Raw genomic sequence first — 16,063 nt, forward strand, 5'->3', positions numbered from 1 at the left:
TGAGCCTAAAATCTCTTTTAACAGAAACATGTGGTGGAAAAACAGAAAGAGAGGATTCAGCGTCACACACGTCTCTGTGGTTTAATGTCTGGTGGCAAAAACCTGTCCAGTCAACAAAGAGAGAGACAGAGGGATGGAAAAGAGAGGGAGGAGGAGAGGGAGGAAGAGGGGGAGAGGGAAGGAGGGAAGGAGGGAGGGAGAAGGGGAGAGAGAGAGAGAAGGGGAGGAACCCTTAAATGCAAGGACATTGTCGACAAGAAAGAAAGACATGGAGGAAAAAAAAATAAAGTGGAGGCCGGGGTAAGAGGGGAGGAGAGGGGAGGAGAAATCAATAGATTCCTGTGCTCGCTCTCTCTCTCTCTCTCTCTCTCTCCCTCTCTCTCTCCCTCTCTCTCTCCCTCTCTCTCTCTGAACAGGTAATGTATTAATGACCTTTACACTCACATTGTGGAAACTTATCAGTCTGCAGCTGATTCAGGCCGGGCTGACGGAGCAGGATCCCGAAGCCATTTCATCAATACAGCCCCGACAAGGCCGTTACTCAAACCAGGACACCAGATATTAAAGCTTGATAGATCCGCAGAGCGCCGGGGAGGGAGGGAGGGAGGGAGGGAGGAGAAAGAGAGAGAGAGAAGTCCCAGCTTCATACACCCTCCACCGGTCTCCACCGACGCATTCATAGACTCAGCTCCGACCTTCGCAGCACTTAGAATATGAAGCCCGCCGTGGGTTATTGCCATTATGTTAATTTGGCCGGCGGATTGTTTATTGTAAAGACCGAGCGTCTCCGGGAGCTGGAGCTGAATACAGATGAGGAGTCGGCGTCCCCACTCAGCCCCACCCACAGGTCACAGCGCCGGGCCGGGGGTCCGATACCCGTCCACACCTGGACACGTGCAGAGATGATGTTAGAGTCAAATGATAAAACACCAGAGCAGCACCTGGTGACATCATCTCAAGTCCTGGTTCTGTTCACACACGTGTTCAACGCCAGGAAGCTGCTTCTACTAACTCCTCCTACTTCAGGGGGTCCAGGTTCTAATAACTCCTCCTCCAGGGGGTCCAGGTTCTACTAACTCCTCCTTCAGGGGGTCCAGGTGCTTCTACTAACTCCTCCTCCTTCAGGGGGTCCAGGTGCTTCTACTAACTCCTCCTTCAGGGGGTCCAGGTGCTTCTACTAACTCCTCCTCCTTCAGGGGGTCCAGGTGCTTCTACTAGCTCCTCCTTCAGGGGGTCCAGGTGCTTCTACTAACTCCTCCTCCTTCAGAGGGTCCAGGTGCTTCTACTAACTCCTCCTCCTCCAGGAGGTCCAGGTGCTTCTACTAACTCCTCCTTCAGGGGGTCCAGGTGCTTCTACTAGCTCCTCCTTCAGGGGGGTCCAGGTGCTTCTACTAACTCCTCCTTCAGGGGGTCCAGGTGCTGCTACTAACTCCTCCTTCAGGAGGTCCAGGTGCTTCTACTAACTCCTCCTCCTTCAGGGGGTCCAGGTGCTTCTACTAACTCCTCCTTCAGGGGATCCAGGTGCTTCTACTAACTCCTCCTTCAGGAGGTCCAGGTGCTTCTACTAACTCCTCCTCCTTCAGGGGGTCCAGGTGCTGCTACTAACTCCTCCTTCAGGGGGTCCAGGTGCTGCTACTAACTCCTCCTTCAGGAGGTCCAGGTGCTTCTACTAACTCCTCCTCCTTCAGGGGGTCCAGGTGCTTCTACTAACTCCTCCTTCAGGGGATCCAGGTGCTTCTACTAACTCCTCCTTCAGGAGGTCCAGGTGCTTCTACTAACTCCTCCTCCTTCAGGGGGTCCAGGTGCTGCTACTAACTCCTCCTTCAGGGGGTTCAGGTGCTTCTACTAACTCCTCCTTCAGGGGGTCCAAGTGCTGCTACTAACTCCTCCTTCAGGGGGTCCAGGTGCTGCTACTAACTCCTCCTTCAGGGGGTCCAGGTGCTGCTACTAACTCCTCCTCCTTCAGGAGGTCCAGGTGCTTCTACTAACTCCTCCTTCAGGGGGTCCAGGTGCTTCTACTAACTCCTCCTTCAGGGGGTCCAGCTGCTTCTACTAACTCCTCCTCCTTCAGGGGGTCCAGGTGCTTCTACTAACTCCTCCTCCTTCAGGGGGTCCAGGTGCTTCTACTAACTCCTCCTTCAGGGGGTCCAGGTGCTGCTACTAACTCCTCCTTCAGGAGGTCCAGGTGCTTCTACTAACTCCTCCTCCTTCAGGGGATCCAGGTGCTTCTACTAACTCCTCCTTCAGGGGATCCAGGTGCTTCTACTAACTCCTCCTTCAGGAGGTCCAGGTGCTTCTACTAACTCCTCCTCCTTCAGGGGGTCCAGGTGCTGCTACTAACTCCTCCTTCAGGGGGTTCAGGTGCTTCTACTAACTCCTCCTTCAGGGGGTCCAAGTGCTGCTACTAACTCCTCCTTCAGGGGGTCCAGGTGCTGCTACTAACTCCTCCTTCAGGGGGTCCAGGTGCTGCTTCTACTAACTCCTCCTTCAGAGGGTCCAGGTGCTTCTACTAACTCCTCCTTCAGGGGGTCCAGCTGCTTCTACTAACTCCTCCTCCTTCAGGAGGTCCAGGTGCTTCTACTAACTCCTCCTTCAGGGGGTCCAGGTGCTGCTTCTACTAACTCCTCCTTCAGGGGGTCCAGGTGCTTCTACTAACTCCTCCTTCAGGGGGTCCAGCTGCTTCTACTAACTCCTCCTCCTTCAGGGGGTCCAGGTGCTTCTACTAACTCCTCCTTCAGGGGGTCCAGCTGCTTCTACTAACTCCTCCTCCTTCAGGGGGTCCAAGTGCTTCTACTAACTCCTCCTCCTTCAGGGGGTCCAGGTGCTTCTACTAACTCCTCCTTCAGGGGGTCCAGGTGCTTCTACTAACTCCTCCTCCTTTAGGGGTCCAGGTGCTTCTACTAACTCCTCCTCCTTCAGGGGGTCCAGGTGCTTCTACTAACTCCTTCTTCAGGGGGTCCAGGTGCTGCTTCACCTGGAGGAGCCGGATCTCTGTGACCCGACCCGACCTCTGACTCTTCAGCTCTTCAGTCCACTTCAGTTCACCTGGAGGAGCCAGATCTCTGTGACCCGACCCGACTTCTGACTCTTCATCCACTTCAGTCCACTTCAGTCCACCTGGAGGAGCCGGATCTCTGTGACCCGACCCGACCTCTGACTCTTCAGTCCACTTCAGTCCACTTCAGTCCACCTGGAGGAGCCGGATCTCTGTGACCCGACCCGACCTCTGACTCTTCAGCTCTTCAGTCCACTTCAGTGAACCTGGAGGAGCCGGATCTCTGTGACCCGACCCGACCTCTGACTCTTCAGTCCACTTCAGTCCAGCTCAGCTCCTCTGGACGGGTTCTGTCTCTGTGACCCGACCCGACGTCTGACTCTTCAGTCCACTTCAGTCCAGCTCAGCTCCTCTGGACGGGTTCTGTCTCTGTGACCCGACCCGACCTCTGACTCTTCAGTCCACTTCAGTCCAGCTCGACTCCTCTAGACGGGTTCTGTCTCTGAGCTCAAACCTGCAGCGAGGACGTGTCGCTGTTTCCACATTCACAAGAACTGCTGCTGTAATAACAATATTCCAAGTTTTATAATTCAGGATCGAGTTGTTTTTACTAAAAAAAATGTCTTTAAAATCAGGTCAAAGTCAGTAATGTTGAATAAAAGCTTAAATTCACCTCAGTTAAGTTGATCAGATTAATAAAACCAGTAGAATCAGACAGGTCCTCATCCTGTTCTGTCTGTTCAAAATATCTTCCCAAAAGAAATTTGTTTCGTGAATATTAAGAGGTAATTCAAGGAGATAAACATTAGGGGGCGCTAATTCTCCTGTCAGGTGCAATAACATCACTGAGGAGGTGACGTAGTTAGAAGTGGAGCCGACGGTTTGATAAGAATCAGTGTTTCTGTTTGTTGGTCTGAAAACAGAATAAACTTTGGCAGAAAGAAAGATGAACCTGAGTCTGTGGTTGTGTCTGTGGTTGTGTCTGTGATCTGTGGTCTGTGGTTGTGTCTGTGGTTGTTTGTGTGATTGTGTCAGTGGTTGTGTCTGTGATCTGTGGTCTGTGGTTGTGTCTGTGGTTGTGTCTTTGGTTGTGTGTGTGGTCTATGGTTGTGTCTGTGGTTGTGGTTGAGGTCTTGTCCCCAGCAGGGTCTCACCTGGTGTCTCAGCTGCTTGATGGAGTGCTGCAGGGTCAGGATGTGGTTGTGTCTGTGGTTGTGGTTGTGTCTGTGGTTGTGTGTGTGGTTGTGTCTGTGTCTGTGGTTGTGTGTGTGTCTGTGGTTGTGTCTGTGGTTGTGGTCTTGTCTGTGGTCTCTCACCTGGTGTCTCAGCTGCTTGATGGAGTGCTGCAGGGTCAGGATGTGGTTGTGTCTGTGGTTGTGTCTGTGGTTGTGTCTGTGTCTGTGGTTGTGTCTGTGGTTGTGTGGTTGTGTCTGTGGTTGTGTGTGTGTCTGTGGTTGTGTGTGTGTCTGTGGTCTTGTCTGTGGTCTCTCACCTGGTGTCTCAGCTGCTTGATGGAGTGCTGCAGGGTCAGGATGTGGTTGTGTCTGTGGTTGTGTCTGTGGTTGTGTCTGTGTCTGTGGTTGTGTCTGTGGTTGTGTGGTTGTGTCTGTGGTTGTGTGTGTGTCTGTGGTCTTGTCTTCGGTCTCTCACCTGGTGTCTCAGCTGCTTGATGGAGTGCTGCAGGGTCAGGATGTGGTTGTGTCTGTGGTTGTGTCTGTGGTTGTGTCTGTGTCTGTGGTTGTGTCTGTGGTTGTGTGGTTGTGTCTGTGGTTGTGTGTGTGTCTGTGGTTGTGTGTGTGTCTGTGGTCTTGTCTTCGGTCTCTCACCTGGTGTCTCAGCTGCTTGATGGAGTGCTGCAGGGTCAGGATGTGGTTGAACAGAGGACTCTGCAGCGTCTCCCTCAGGTTCACCACAGAGTCACTGTGAGTCCACTCCTCCTTCTGGACCAGTTTAGAGTGGAGCCGGTCCAGAGCTCCGAGGACCTGCTGCCGCTCGGCAGAGGACACTGAGGGGGGGCGGGGACACACACAGACACACACAGAGTGTAAACCTGCTGTAACAAGTCAACAGTCTGAATGATGACAACTTGATGAAAACGATTTTTACCTGTCAGGACGTTTTCAAACATCTTCTTCCTTCTGTCGGTCGTTCTGCTTCAAGAGAAACAAGAGAAAATCATTTCACTTTCATTTCAAATCAAATGAATCATAGAAACTCGATGGATGATTCCTGACAGGCAACGATAACACAAAGATCAACAAAACAACCGCTGCGGTAGACACAGGTCAATAAACTTAACAAAGAAGACAAAACAACCACAAAGACACACAAAACAACCACAAAGAGACACAAAACAACCACAAAACAACCACAAAGAGACACAAAATAACCACAAAGTGACGCAAAACAACCACAAAGACAGAAAACAACCGCTGCGGTAGACACAGGTCAATAAACTTAACAAAGAAGACGAAAACAACCACAAAGACACAAAACAACCACAAAGACACACAAAACAACCACAAAGACAGAAAACAACCACAAAGAGACACAAAACCACCACAAAGAGACACAAAACCACCACAAAGAGACACAAAACCACAAAGACAGAAAACAACCAGAAAGAGACACAAAACAACCACAAAGAGACACAAAACCACCACAAAGAGATGCAAAACAACCACAAAGAGAGACACAAAACATCCACAAAGAGACGCAAAACAACCACAAAGAGACACAAAACAACCACAAAGAGAAGCAAAACAACCACAAAGAGACGCAAAACAACCACAAAGAGACACAAAACATCCACAAAGAGACGCAAAACAACCAGAAAGAGACACAAAACAACCTCAAAGACAGAAAACCACCAGAAAGAGACACAAAACAACCAGAAAGAGACACAAAACATCCACAAAGAAGCGCAAAACAACCACAAAGACAGAAAACAACCAGAAAGAGACACAAAACAACCAGAAGAGACACAAAACATCCACAAAGAGAGGCAAAACAACCACAAAGTGACGCAAAACAACCAGAGAGAGACACAAAACAACCAGAAAGAGACACAAAACATCCACAAAGAGACGCAAAACAACCACAAAGTGACGCAAAACAACCACAAAGACAGAAAACAACCAGAAAGAGACACAAAACATCCACAAAGAGACGCAAAACAACCACAAAGACAGAAAACAACCAGAAAGAGACAGAAAACAACCACAAAGTGACGCAAAACAACCACAAAGAGACGCAAAACAATCACAAAGAGACACAAAACAACCCCAAACAAACGCAAAACAACCACAGACACATTACAAACCACAAAGAGACGCAAAACAACCACAAAGAGACACATTACAAACCAGAAAGACGCAAAACAACCACAAACAGATGCAAAACCACCACAAAGACACAAAACAACCAGAAAGAGACACAAAACATCCACAAAGAGACGCAAAACAACCACAAAGAGACGCAAAACAACCACAGACACATTACAAACCACAAAGAGACGCAAAACAACCACAAAGAGACACATTACAAACCAGAAAGAGACGCAAAACAACCACAAACAGATGCAAAACCACCACAAAGACACAAAACAACCAGAAAGAGACACAAAAAATCCACAAAGAGACGCAAAACAACCACAAAGAGACGCAAAACAACCACAAAGACACAAAACAACCAGAAAGAGACACAAAACATCCACAAAGAGACACAAAACATCCACAAAGAGACGCAAAACAACCACAAAGACAGAAAACAACCAGAAAGAGACACAAAACAACCACAAAGTGACGCAAAACAACCACAAAGAGACGCAAAACAATCACAAAGAGACACAAAACAACCCCAAACAAACGCAAAACAACCACAGACACATTACAAACCACAAAGAGACGCAAAACAACCACAAAGAGACACATTACAAACCAGAAAGAGACGCAAAACAACCACAAACAGATGCAAAACCACCACAAAGACACAAAACAACCAGAAAGAGACACAAAACAACTACAAAGAGACGCAAAACAACCACAAAGAGACGCAAAACAACCACAAAGAGACGCAAAACAACCACAAAGACAGAAAACAACCAGAAAGAGACACAAAACAACCACAAAGAGACACAAAACATCCACAAAGAGACGCAAAACAACCACAAAGCGACGCAAAACAACCACAAAGACAGAAAACAACCAGAAAGAGACACAAAACAACCACAAAGAGACACAAAACATCCACAAAGAGACGCAAAACAACCACAAAGTGACGCAAAACAACCAAAAAGAGACGCAAAACAACCACAAAGACAGAAAACAACCAAAAAGAGACGTAAAACATCCACAAAGAGACGCAAAACAACCACAAAGACAGAAAACAACCAGAAAGAGACACAAAACAACCACAAAGTAACGCAAAACAACCACAAAGTGACGCAAAACAACCACAAAGAGACGCAAAACAACCACAAACAGACGCAAAACAACCACAAAGACTGAAAACAACCAGAAAGAGACACAAAACCACAAAGACAGAAAACAACCAGAAAGAGAAACAAAACAACCACAAAGAGACGCAAAACAACCACAAAGAGACGCAAAACAACCACAAACAGACGCAAAACAACCACAAAGACAGAAAACAACCAGAAAGAGACACAAAACCACAAAGACAGAAAACAACCAGAAAGAGACACAAAACAACCACAAAGAGTCACAAAACCACCACAAAGAGACGCAAAACAACCACAAAGAGACACAAAACATCCACAAAGAGACGCAAAACAACCACAAAGAGACAGAAAACAACCACAAAGACAGAAAACAACCACAAAGACACACAAAACATTCACAAAGAGACGCAAAACAACCACAAAGTGACGCAAAACAACCACAGAGACAGAACAACCAGAAAGTGACAGAAAACAACCAAAAAGAGACGCAAAACAACCACAAAGTGACGCAAAACAACCACAAAGAGACACAAAACAGCCCCAAAGAGACGCAAAACAACCACAAACAGACACATTACAAACCACAAAGAGACGCAAAACAACCACAAAGACACACATTACAAACCACAAAGAGACGCAAAACAACCACAAACAGACGCATTACAAACCACAAAGTGACGCAAAACAACCACAAAGAGACGCAAAACAACCACAAAGAGACACAAGACAACCACAAAGAGACACAAGACAACCACAAAGAGACAAAACCAACAAAAACACAAAAGGACATACAGCCCAACACAAACATGACTCAGTAGCACAGTAAACATTAATGGTTGGTTTATGATTGTTTACATGTGTGTAACGGTGTGAGCGGTCGGTGACGCGTTCAGGTGAGAGGCTCGTTATCACACTGATCTCTCTCACACACACACACACACACACACACACACACACACACACACACACACACACACACACACACACACACACACACACACACACACACTCACACTCACACTCACACTCACACTCACACTCACACACACACACACACAGAAACTGAGTGCGTGCGAAGTGAAACTCACCTGTGACCTCACCTGGGAAGAGCCGGAAGTGAAACTCAGAGGGGGGGGGGGGGGGGAGATAGGCTGTAATCAACAAGTGTGTTGTTGTGGTGCGTGTTGTTGTGGTGCGTGTTTATGTGTTGTTGTGTTGTGTTTGCACTCTACAAACAGGAACGAAGCTTCATCCTCCACAAATCAACAGGTGGATGGACATGAAGAAGAAGAAGAAGAAGAAGAAGAAGAAGAAGAAGAAGAAGAAGAAGAAGAATACATTTTATAAACTCACCTTTTCTCCTCTTGTGGAAACACACAACTTCTCCTCCATCAGCGACACAACTGCACCGACACACAACACACACACCCTCCGCCGCCTGCTAGTATGCTAACTTAGCTTCCTGAACTGTGAAAGTGGAAAGTGTCGTTACGGGTCGAACCGGGACGAGGGTCCTGGGACCGAGGGACCGGAGAACCGGGGAACCGGAGAACCGGGGAACCGGAGAACCGGAGAACCGGGGAACCGGAGAACCGGAGGACCGGGGGACCGGGAGCACAGCGACCTGCGGACGGATCTGAACCCGGAGAAGCTTCACCTCAACTGGGCTGAGTCCGCCGGGGGAGCCGCTGTACTGCTGCGTTCACAGGCAGGCGGACATACCAACACTCACTGACACATGATGTGTGACACTTCTTACTTTCATCAAGTTTCATAAAGTGTTATAAAGTCTTTATTGTTTCTGCTTCGTGACTCTGATGTTGATTCCGTGATTTTTTCTTTAATATTTCTTTATCCAGTTTATCATATGACTCATAAACGATGACAATATCTACCGTACAAAACTAAGAATACAATTAAGAGAAAAAAACTGAAGGATATGAACTATGTTCTACTCTCTTTAATGTTCATTCACTTTATGTAAAACCTTCAACTATATTAATTAATATAATCAATCAAATTCTAGTCAATTTACTTTCCATCCTCTTTAAACTTATATTTATAATAATCTAGTAATAACAGACTGCGAATCTTCAGGTATGAATAAAAAACAGGATGAGAATGACTGAATATTTATTCAGAATAAATGTACATGTACTTATATATTATGTGTGTATTATAGAATCATAAGTCCAACAATCTTGGTTCCCTGATGTTTGGAAGCCATGACTGATTTGATCTGTGTCGTAGTCAATAACAATTAATGACTTATGGTATAATATTCATAACTTTTATAAAAATACTTTTACACTTAAAAAAACAGAGTCAACTGTTAAAATACCAAAATAATGAGAAGATAATAAGTACACAAAAGTATTTTATTGTCACTCAGCTGCAGTAATGTTTTTAATATTATATTAACTGTGAAGACTTGTGAAACATGACAATACTTTCATAATGATGATGCAGTTACTCTGGTGTTTTATTTGAAAGTAGAAGAGAGAGAATATAAAGTAAACACATGAGAGAAGTTCAGTCTGACGTCAGATCAGCACTGAGCTGTGTTTCCATAGATATATATAAAGTTTATGTTTATATCTATGTGTGGTTCTGTCACAACGGGAATTTAACACCTTGAACGCAGCACCGTGTCACGTGACAGCCTCAGCCATGGCGTCCTCCAGGACGTCTGTGTTGTGCTCCTGGTTCTCCGGGTTCTCCGGGTTCTCCTGGTGCCCCTGGTTCTCCAGGTTCTCCAGGTTCTCCGGGTTCTCCTGGTTCTGGCCCCTGCTCGTCCTCTCGGTGTGTGTCCACTTCGATCAGGCGCTGACCGAGGAGGCGCGGAGCTGCGAGGAGCTGCGGCTCGGACAGTATCCGACTGCTAGCTCTCTGATGCTAAGCTAACAGGCTAACTGCTGTGTTAGCTCTCTGAGGCTAAGCTAACCGGCTAACTGCTGTGTTAACTCACTGAGGCTAAGCTAACCAGCTAACAGCCTCACTGAGGCTAAGCTAACAGGCTAACTGCTGTGTTAGCTCACTGAGGCTAAGCTAAGAGGCTAACTGCTGTGTTAGCTCTCTGAGGCTCAGCTAACAGGCTAACTGCTGTGTTAGCTCTCTGAGGCTATGCTAACCAGCTAACAGCCTCACTGAGGCTAAGCTAACAGGCTAACTGATGTGTTAGCTCACTGTTGTTATAGTGTGTGTATTAGGGTCAGGTTGTGTTGTTGTGTTAGCTGGTGTTGGTGTTAATGTCAGGCTGTCTTATGTTGTGTTAGTGTTGTCTTATTGTCATGACAGTCTTGTGTTACTGTTGTGTACTGTTGTATACACTTGTTATGCATCGGTGCCACGGGTTAGGATGAGTTGTTGTGTTGTCGTTGTTGTCTCACTGTTGTGTTGGACTCCTTCACTCTTCTCATGTATTTGTGTAACGGACCAAAGATCGATGAAGCCACTCAGGAGCCGGAGAACTGCCTGGACGCCACGGCGTGGGGTGAGTGCGACCGGAAGTGACGTCTGTTTGTGTGTTTACGTCTTCAACGACACTCAAGTCATAAATCTCACAACCTGTGTGTGTCTGTGTGTGTGTGTGTGTGTGTTTTCAGTGGAGTGTCTCCCTGCTCCAAACATCAGCTGCCGACTCTCCAATGGGACGGAGGTCCGGTTCAGTGGGAAGGAAGTGGGCTTCAACAAGACCATCTCCTGCAGGAATGTGTGAGTGTTCACACACAGACACACACACACACACACAGACACACACACAGACACACAGCTCTGAGTCAACCCTGAGATGAAGAGTGTGGACACAGACGAGTTCTATGAACTGAGTCTCATTTTTATTTTCTAAAATACTTCATTAATAAACAAACTGAATGTTAATGTTCAAACTGGGATCGATGACTTGAACCCAGACGCTTCTGTCATGTTTTGCTGCAGCACATGAAGAATTAATAACTTCCCGTCACATGAATCAGACATATCAGATATGAAATGTTTTCCATTTTCTCGACTCAGAATTACGAGAAAGAAGTTGTGACACGTGTCCCTCTGTCTCACCTGGAGGACAGACACAGACCCTGGGGTTGTCTCAGTCTTAGTCTTACATTCTAATTCGTAGAAACCATAGATACGTTTTTTGCTCAAAATTCTTGTTATCATTGTATTTAATTCATTATTGAAATCCATCTCTGAGAACCATGTGTTTTCTCTCAGGAGCGGTTATTCCTACAAAGTGGCCGTGGCTCTGTCTCTGTTCCTGGGCTGGATCGGAGCGGACCGCTTCTACCTGGGCTACCCAGCTCTAGGTACACACACACACACACACACACACCTGGGCTACCCAGCTCTAGGTACACACACACACACACACACACACACACACACACCTGGGCTACCCAGCTCTAGGTACACACACACACACACACACACACACACACACACACACACACACACACACCTGGGTTACCCAGCTCTAGGTACACACACACACACACACACACCTGGGTTACCCAACTGTAATGAAACACAAGGCCTCAGATTTACTTCCTGGTTAAACAACCTGTGCGTGACCGTAGTTGTTCACGTTCTTCTTCCCGATGTACGACCCGTGTCCCCGGAGGAAACCACTAGAGGGCAGACCGAAAAATCAGAGAGTAAAGAACTTCCGGATTTGCAGGATGTAAACGATAGACATGTGAACAATATTTAGTTCATTCTGAGATCACGGCAGAAAAAGAAACAGCAGGAAACTATTGTTATTATTGTTATAGATATAGATATAGATATGATCTTGTGTGTGTGATCACAGACTCTGGACGTGAGGGAGTTGCTTCTGACTCACCTTGTCTCCTCCTCTTTCTCAGGTCTCTTGAAGTTCTGTACCGTTGGTTTCTGTGGAATTGGAACATTGATCGACTTCATACTGATCGCCATGCAGGTGAGTCCCGCCCCTGGTCCCGCCCCCGGCCCCGCCCCCGGCTCCGCTACCCGGGCCACACCCACTCTGTGAAAGTGAAAAACCAAATTAATGTCGATCTATTCTGATCAAAAGTTAAAAGTAGAACTGACTCGTTAGGTTGATCGACACAAAAAATAATTGGTATTTTGATGATTGATGAGTCGCCAAAGTCAAATATTTTCTCTGAGAGATTTGCTGCTTTTCTTCAAAACTAAACGAGACGTTAAAATCACAAAATCAGAAGATGAATTTTAATTCCTGACACTGACGCTTGAGTTGAATTTCGTGAAGTGATTTAAAACCCAGATGCTCAGTTTCCTGTGGCTCGTGGGATGAAGAGTTCCTCCTCATCATCAGACTCATAACTTCACACTAACTGAGGGGGGGGGAGTCGTGAATAAACAGGCGTCGGCCTTTTGATTATTATTTATGGAGATCCATCGAGCAGCGTGCGTCAGGATGAGCCACGGATTAGAGATGAAAGGCGAGGGGACGGATGGAGAGAGAGAGACGGGAGGTGAAGAGGAGCAAGAGGAGGTGAAGAGGAGCAAGAGGAGGTGAAGAGGAGGTGAATCCGTCAGCAGGAGGTGAAGAGGAGCAAGAGGAGGTGAAGAGGAGCAAGAGGAGGTGAAGAGGAGGTGAATCCGTCAGCACGAGGTGAAGAGGAGCAAGAGGAGGTGAAGGGACGAATCCCTTCTTCCTGGTGAAGGGATTCAGAGGAGGTGAGGAGGAGGTGAAGAGGAGGTAAATCTGTCAGCAGGAGGTGAAGAGGAGGTGAATCCGTCAGAAGGAGGTGAAGAGGAGCAAGAGGAGGTGAAGAGGAGCAGGGACGAATCCCTTCTTCCTGGTGAAGGGATTCAGAGGAGGTGAGGAGGAGGTGAAGAGGAGGTAAATCTGTCAGCACGAGGTGAAGAGGAGCAAGAGGAGGTGAAGGGACGAATCCCTTCTTCCTGGTGAAGGGATTCAGAGGAGGTGAGGAGGAGGTGAAGAGGAGGTAAATCTGTCAGCAGGAGGTGAAGAGGAGGTGAATCCGTCAGAAGGAGGTGAAGAGGAGCAAGAGGAGGTGAAGAGGAGCAGGGACGAATCCCTTCTTCCTGGTGAAGGGATTCAGAGGAGGTGAGGAGGAGGTGAAGAGGAGGTAAATCTGTCAGCAGGAGGTGAAGAGGAGGTGAATCCGTCAGAAGGAGGTGAAGAGGAGCAAGAGGAGGTGAAGAGGAGCAGGGACGAATCCCTTCTTCCTGGTAAAGGGATTCAGAGGAGGTGAAGAGGAGGTGAAGAGGAGGTGAATCCGTCAGCAGGAGGTGAAGAGGAGGTGAATCCATCAGAAGGAGGTGAAGAGGAGCAAGAGGAGGTGAAGAGGAGCAGGGACGAATCCCTTCTTCCTGGTGAAGGGATTCAGAGGAGGTGAAGAGGAGCAAGAGGAGGTGAAGGGACGAATCCCTTCTTCCTGGTGAAGGGTTTCAGAGGAGGTGAAGAGGAGGTGCATCCGTCAGCAGGAGGTGAAGAGGAGGAGCAAGAGGAGGTGAATCCGTCAGCAGGAGGTGAAGAGGAGCAAGAGGAGGTGAAGAGGAGGTGAAGGGACGAATCCCTTCTTCCTGGTGAAGGGATTCAGAGGAGGTGAGGAGGAGGTGAAGAGGAGGTAAATCTGTCAGCAGGAGGTGAAGAGGAGGTGAATCCGTCAGAAGGAGGTGAAGAGGAGCAAGAGGAGGTGAAGAAGAGGTGAATCTGTCAGCAGGAGGTGAAGAGGAGGTGAATCCGTCAGAAGGAGGTGAAGAGGAGCAAGAGGAGGTGAAGAGGAGCAGGGACAAATCCCTTCTTCCTGGTAAAGGGATTCAGAGGAGGTAAAGAGGAAGTGAAGAGGAGGTGAATCCATCAGAAGGAGGTGAAGAGGAGGTGAATCCGTCAGAAGGAGGTGAAGAGGAGCAAGAGGAGGTGAAGAGGAGCAGGGACGAATCCCTTCTTCCTGGTGAAGGGTTTCAGAGGAGGTGAAGAGGAGGTGAATCCGTCAGCAGGAGGTGAAGAGGAGCAAGAGGAGGTGAAGGGACGGATCCCTTCTTCCTGGTGAAGGGTTTCAGAGGAGGTGAAGAGGAGATGAAGATGAGGAGCAAGAGGAGGTGAATCCGTCAGCAGGAGGTGAAGAGGAGCAAGAGGAGGTGAAGAGGAGGTGAAGAGGAGCAGGGACGGACAGGAGGAAGTTCAGATTTGCAGTTTTAACTGAACATTCTCTGTTGATACGATGATCGTCACACGACAGAAAACAATAAAAACATCTTTATTATTCCTGGATCATCATAAATCTGGAAGCTCAATTTTAAAACTTATTGCAGAAACTCAGCTGATCTCTAAAGTTTGTTGTTATTATCATTTATAATGTAGATTTTCTGTTTGATTCCTTAAACGAACCTGAATCCTCAGAGTTCGAGTCTCAGCTGGTTGACTCTGACTCCATGTTGTGCTGTTGTGTGTCCTGACTCCCTGTTGTGTTGTTGTGTGTCCTGACTCCCTGTTGTGTTGTTGTGTGTCCTCCTGCAGATTGTGGGTCCAGCAGACGGATCCAGCTACATTGTGGATTATTACGGCGCCCGGCTGACCCGCCTCTCCATCAGCAACCAGACGTACAGGAAGCCTCACCTGTCACTGTAAACAATCACAACTTCATTCTGCTTGTTAATATTTATATTGTTTTGTTGTCTTTCTGTTTCAAGTTTATATTTTATCGGAACTATTCAGTGACTTTTGCTGTAACATGTACTTTCACTGCTGTTCTGTTATTTAAGTTAATTTTTTCCATGAAACTTGATTTTGTAAATAAAGTTTTTGTGTTGATCTACACACGACTCATTTTATGAATTGATGTGAATATATATATTTGATTTTTATCGTGACCCTCGTTTGAAGCCGCCTGTTGTTTTAATTGTGGTTGTTAATTATTTGTCTGTATCAGTATTGATCTTGATTTTCATTATTGTTAAATCAGTGTTTGATCAGGAAACTAAGGATAAAGTATCACAGCAGTTTCACTTCCTCTGAACCAGGTGGAAGTTAAATATTAGATGCACTAGATAATATTCATATAATTTACATGCAAACAAGTTTTTTTCTTGTTCAAGAGAATTTACATAAAAGAAAACTCTCAAATTCTCATTCATCTCAAAAAAGAACATTCACTTGATCCTTATTCATTTTCTTCAGACTCAAATTGATTCATGTTTTTCAATGTGAATTTTAACTATGTATTTACCTCAGGATGTTTCTGCATGTCCCAATAACACGAGTAAAACAAGTACACTCACACACACGTTGACCTCTGACCTGACGTCACATGACATCAACACGTTGAACTGGAAACATCTGAAACTCTTCCAAGAGGAAGCTCATGTGCTCATGTCCTTTATTTTGAAACTCCATTTACAACTTGTTCACACAACAAATTAACATTGAATAAAATATTATTAATTTGTTTACCTCAATCAGTCTCAGTCAGCCACAGCAGCGTCTAGTGGACATTACAGGAACTGCAGCTCTGAGCAGGATTCTAAATATGATTTATTATGATATCATTAATTCTATTGGTTTAATTTCTTTTGTTTTCATTGTCATGTAGCAGCAAACCCACCCACACAGACACACACAAAGACACAGGCACACA

The 16,063-nt window shown here is 46.6% G+C and overlaps 2 protein-coding genes across 2 annotated transcripts in view; one reads left to right on the top strand and one right to left on the bottom strand.

Annotated features, from left to right (window-relative positions):
• The window catches only part of patj (PATJ crumbs cell polarity complex component), a 63,691-nt gene extending 54,535 nt beyond the window's left edge, over positions 1-9,156 (bottom strand). Inside the window, exons 1-3 of the mRNA XM_061077657.1 lie at positions 8,811-9,156; positions 5,102-5,148; positions 4,822-5,000 (exon numbers count right to left, since the gene is read on the bottom strand). Of these exons, the coding sequence (XP_060933640.1) occupies positions 4,822-5,000; positions 5,102-5,123 (201 nt within the window). The 5' untranslated portion in view covers positions 5,124-5,148; positions 8,811-9,156. The remainder of the gene's footprint in view (positions 1-4,821; positions 5,001-5,101; positions 5,149-8,810) is intronic.
• A 938-nt stretch (positions 9,157-10,094) lies between these two features.
• Positions 10,095-15,246, top strand: tm2d1 (TM2 domain containing 1). The gene is made up of 6 exons (XM_061078316.1): positions 10,095-10,327; positions 10,877-10,950; positions 11,063-11,171; positions 11,670-11,761; positions 12,320-12,393; positions 14,947-15,246. Exons 1-6 carry the CDS (start codon positions 10,128-10,130, stop codon positions 15,055-15,057), a joined length of 660 nt encoding a protein of 219 aa, XP_060934299.1. The 5' UTR covers positions 10,095-10,127; the 3' UTR covers positions 15,058-15,246.
• Positions 15,247-16,063: the final 817 nt, after the last annotated feature.

The sequence above is a fragment of the Limanda limanda genome, chromosome 9 (assembly GCF_963576545.1).
Source record: "Limanda limanda chromosome 9, fLimLim1.1, whole genome shotgun sequence".
Lineage (NCBI taxonomy): Eukaryota > Metazoa > Chordata > Actinopteri > Pleuronectiformes > Pleuronectidae > Limanda > Limanda limanda.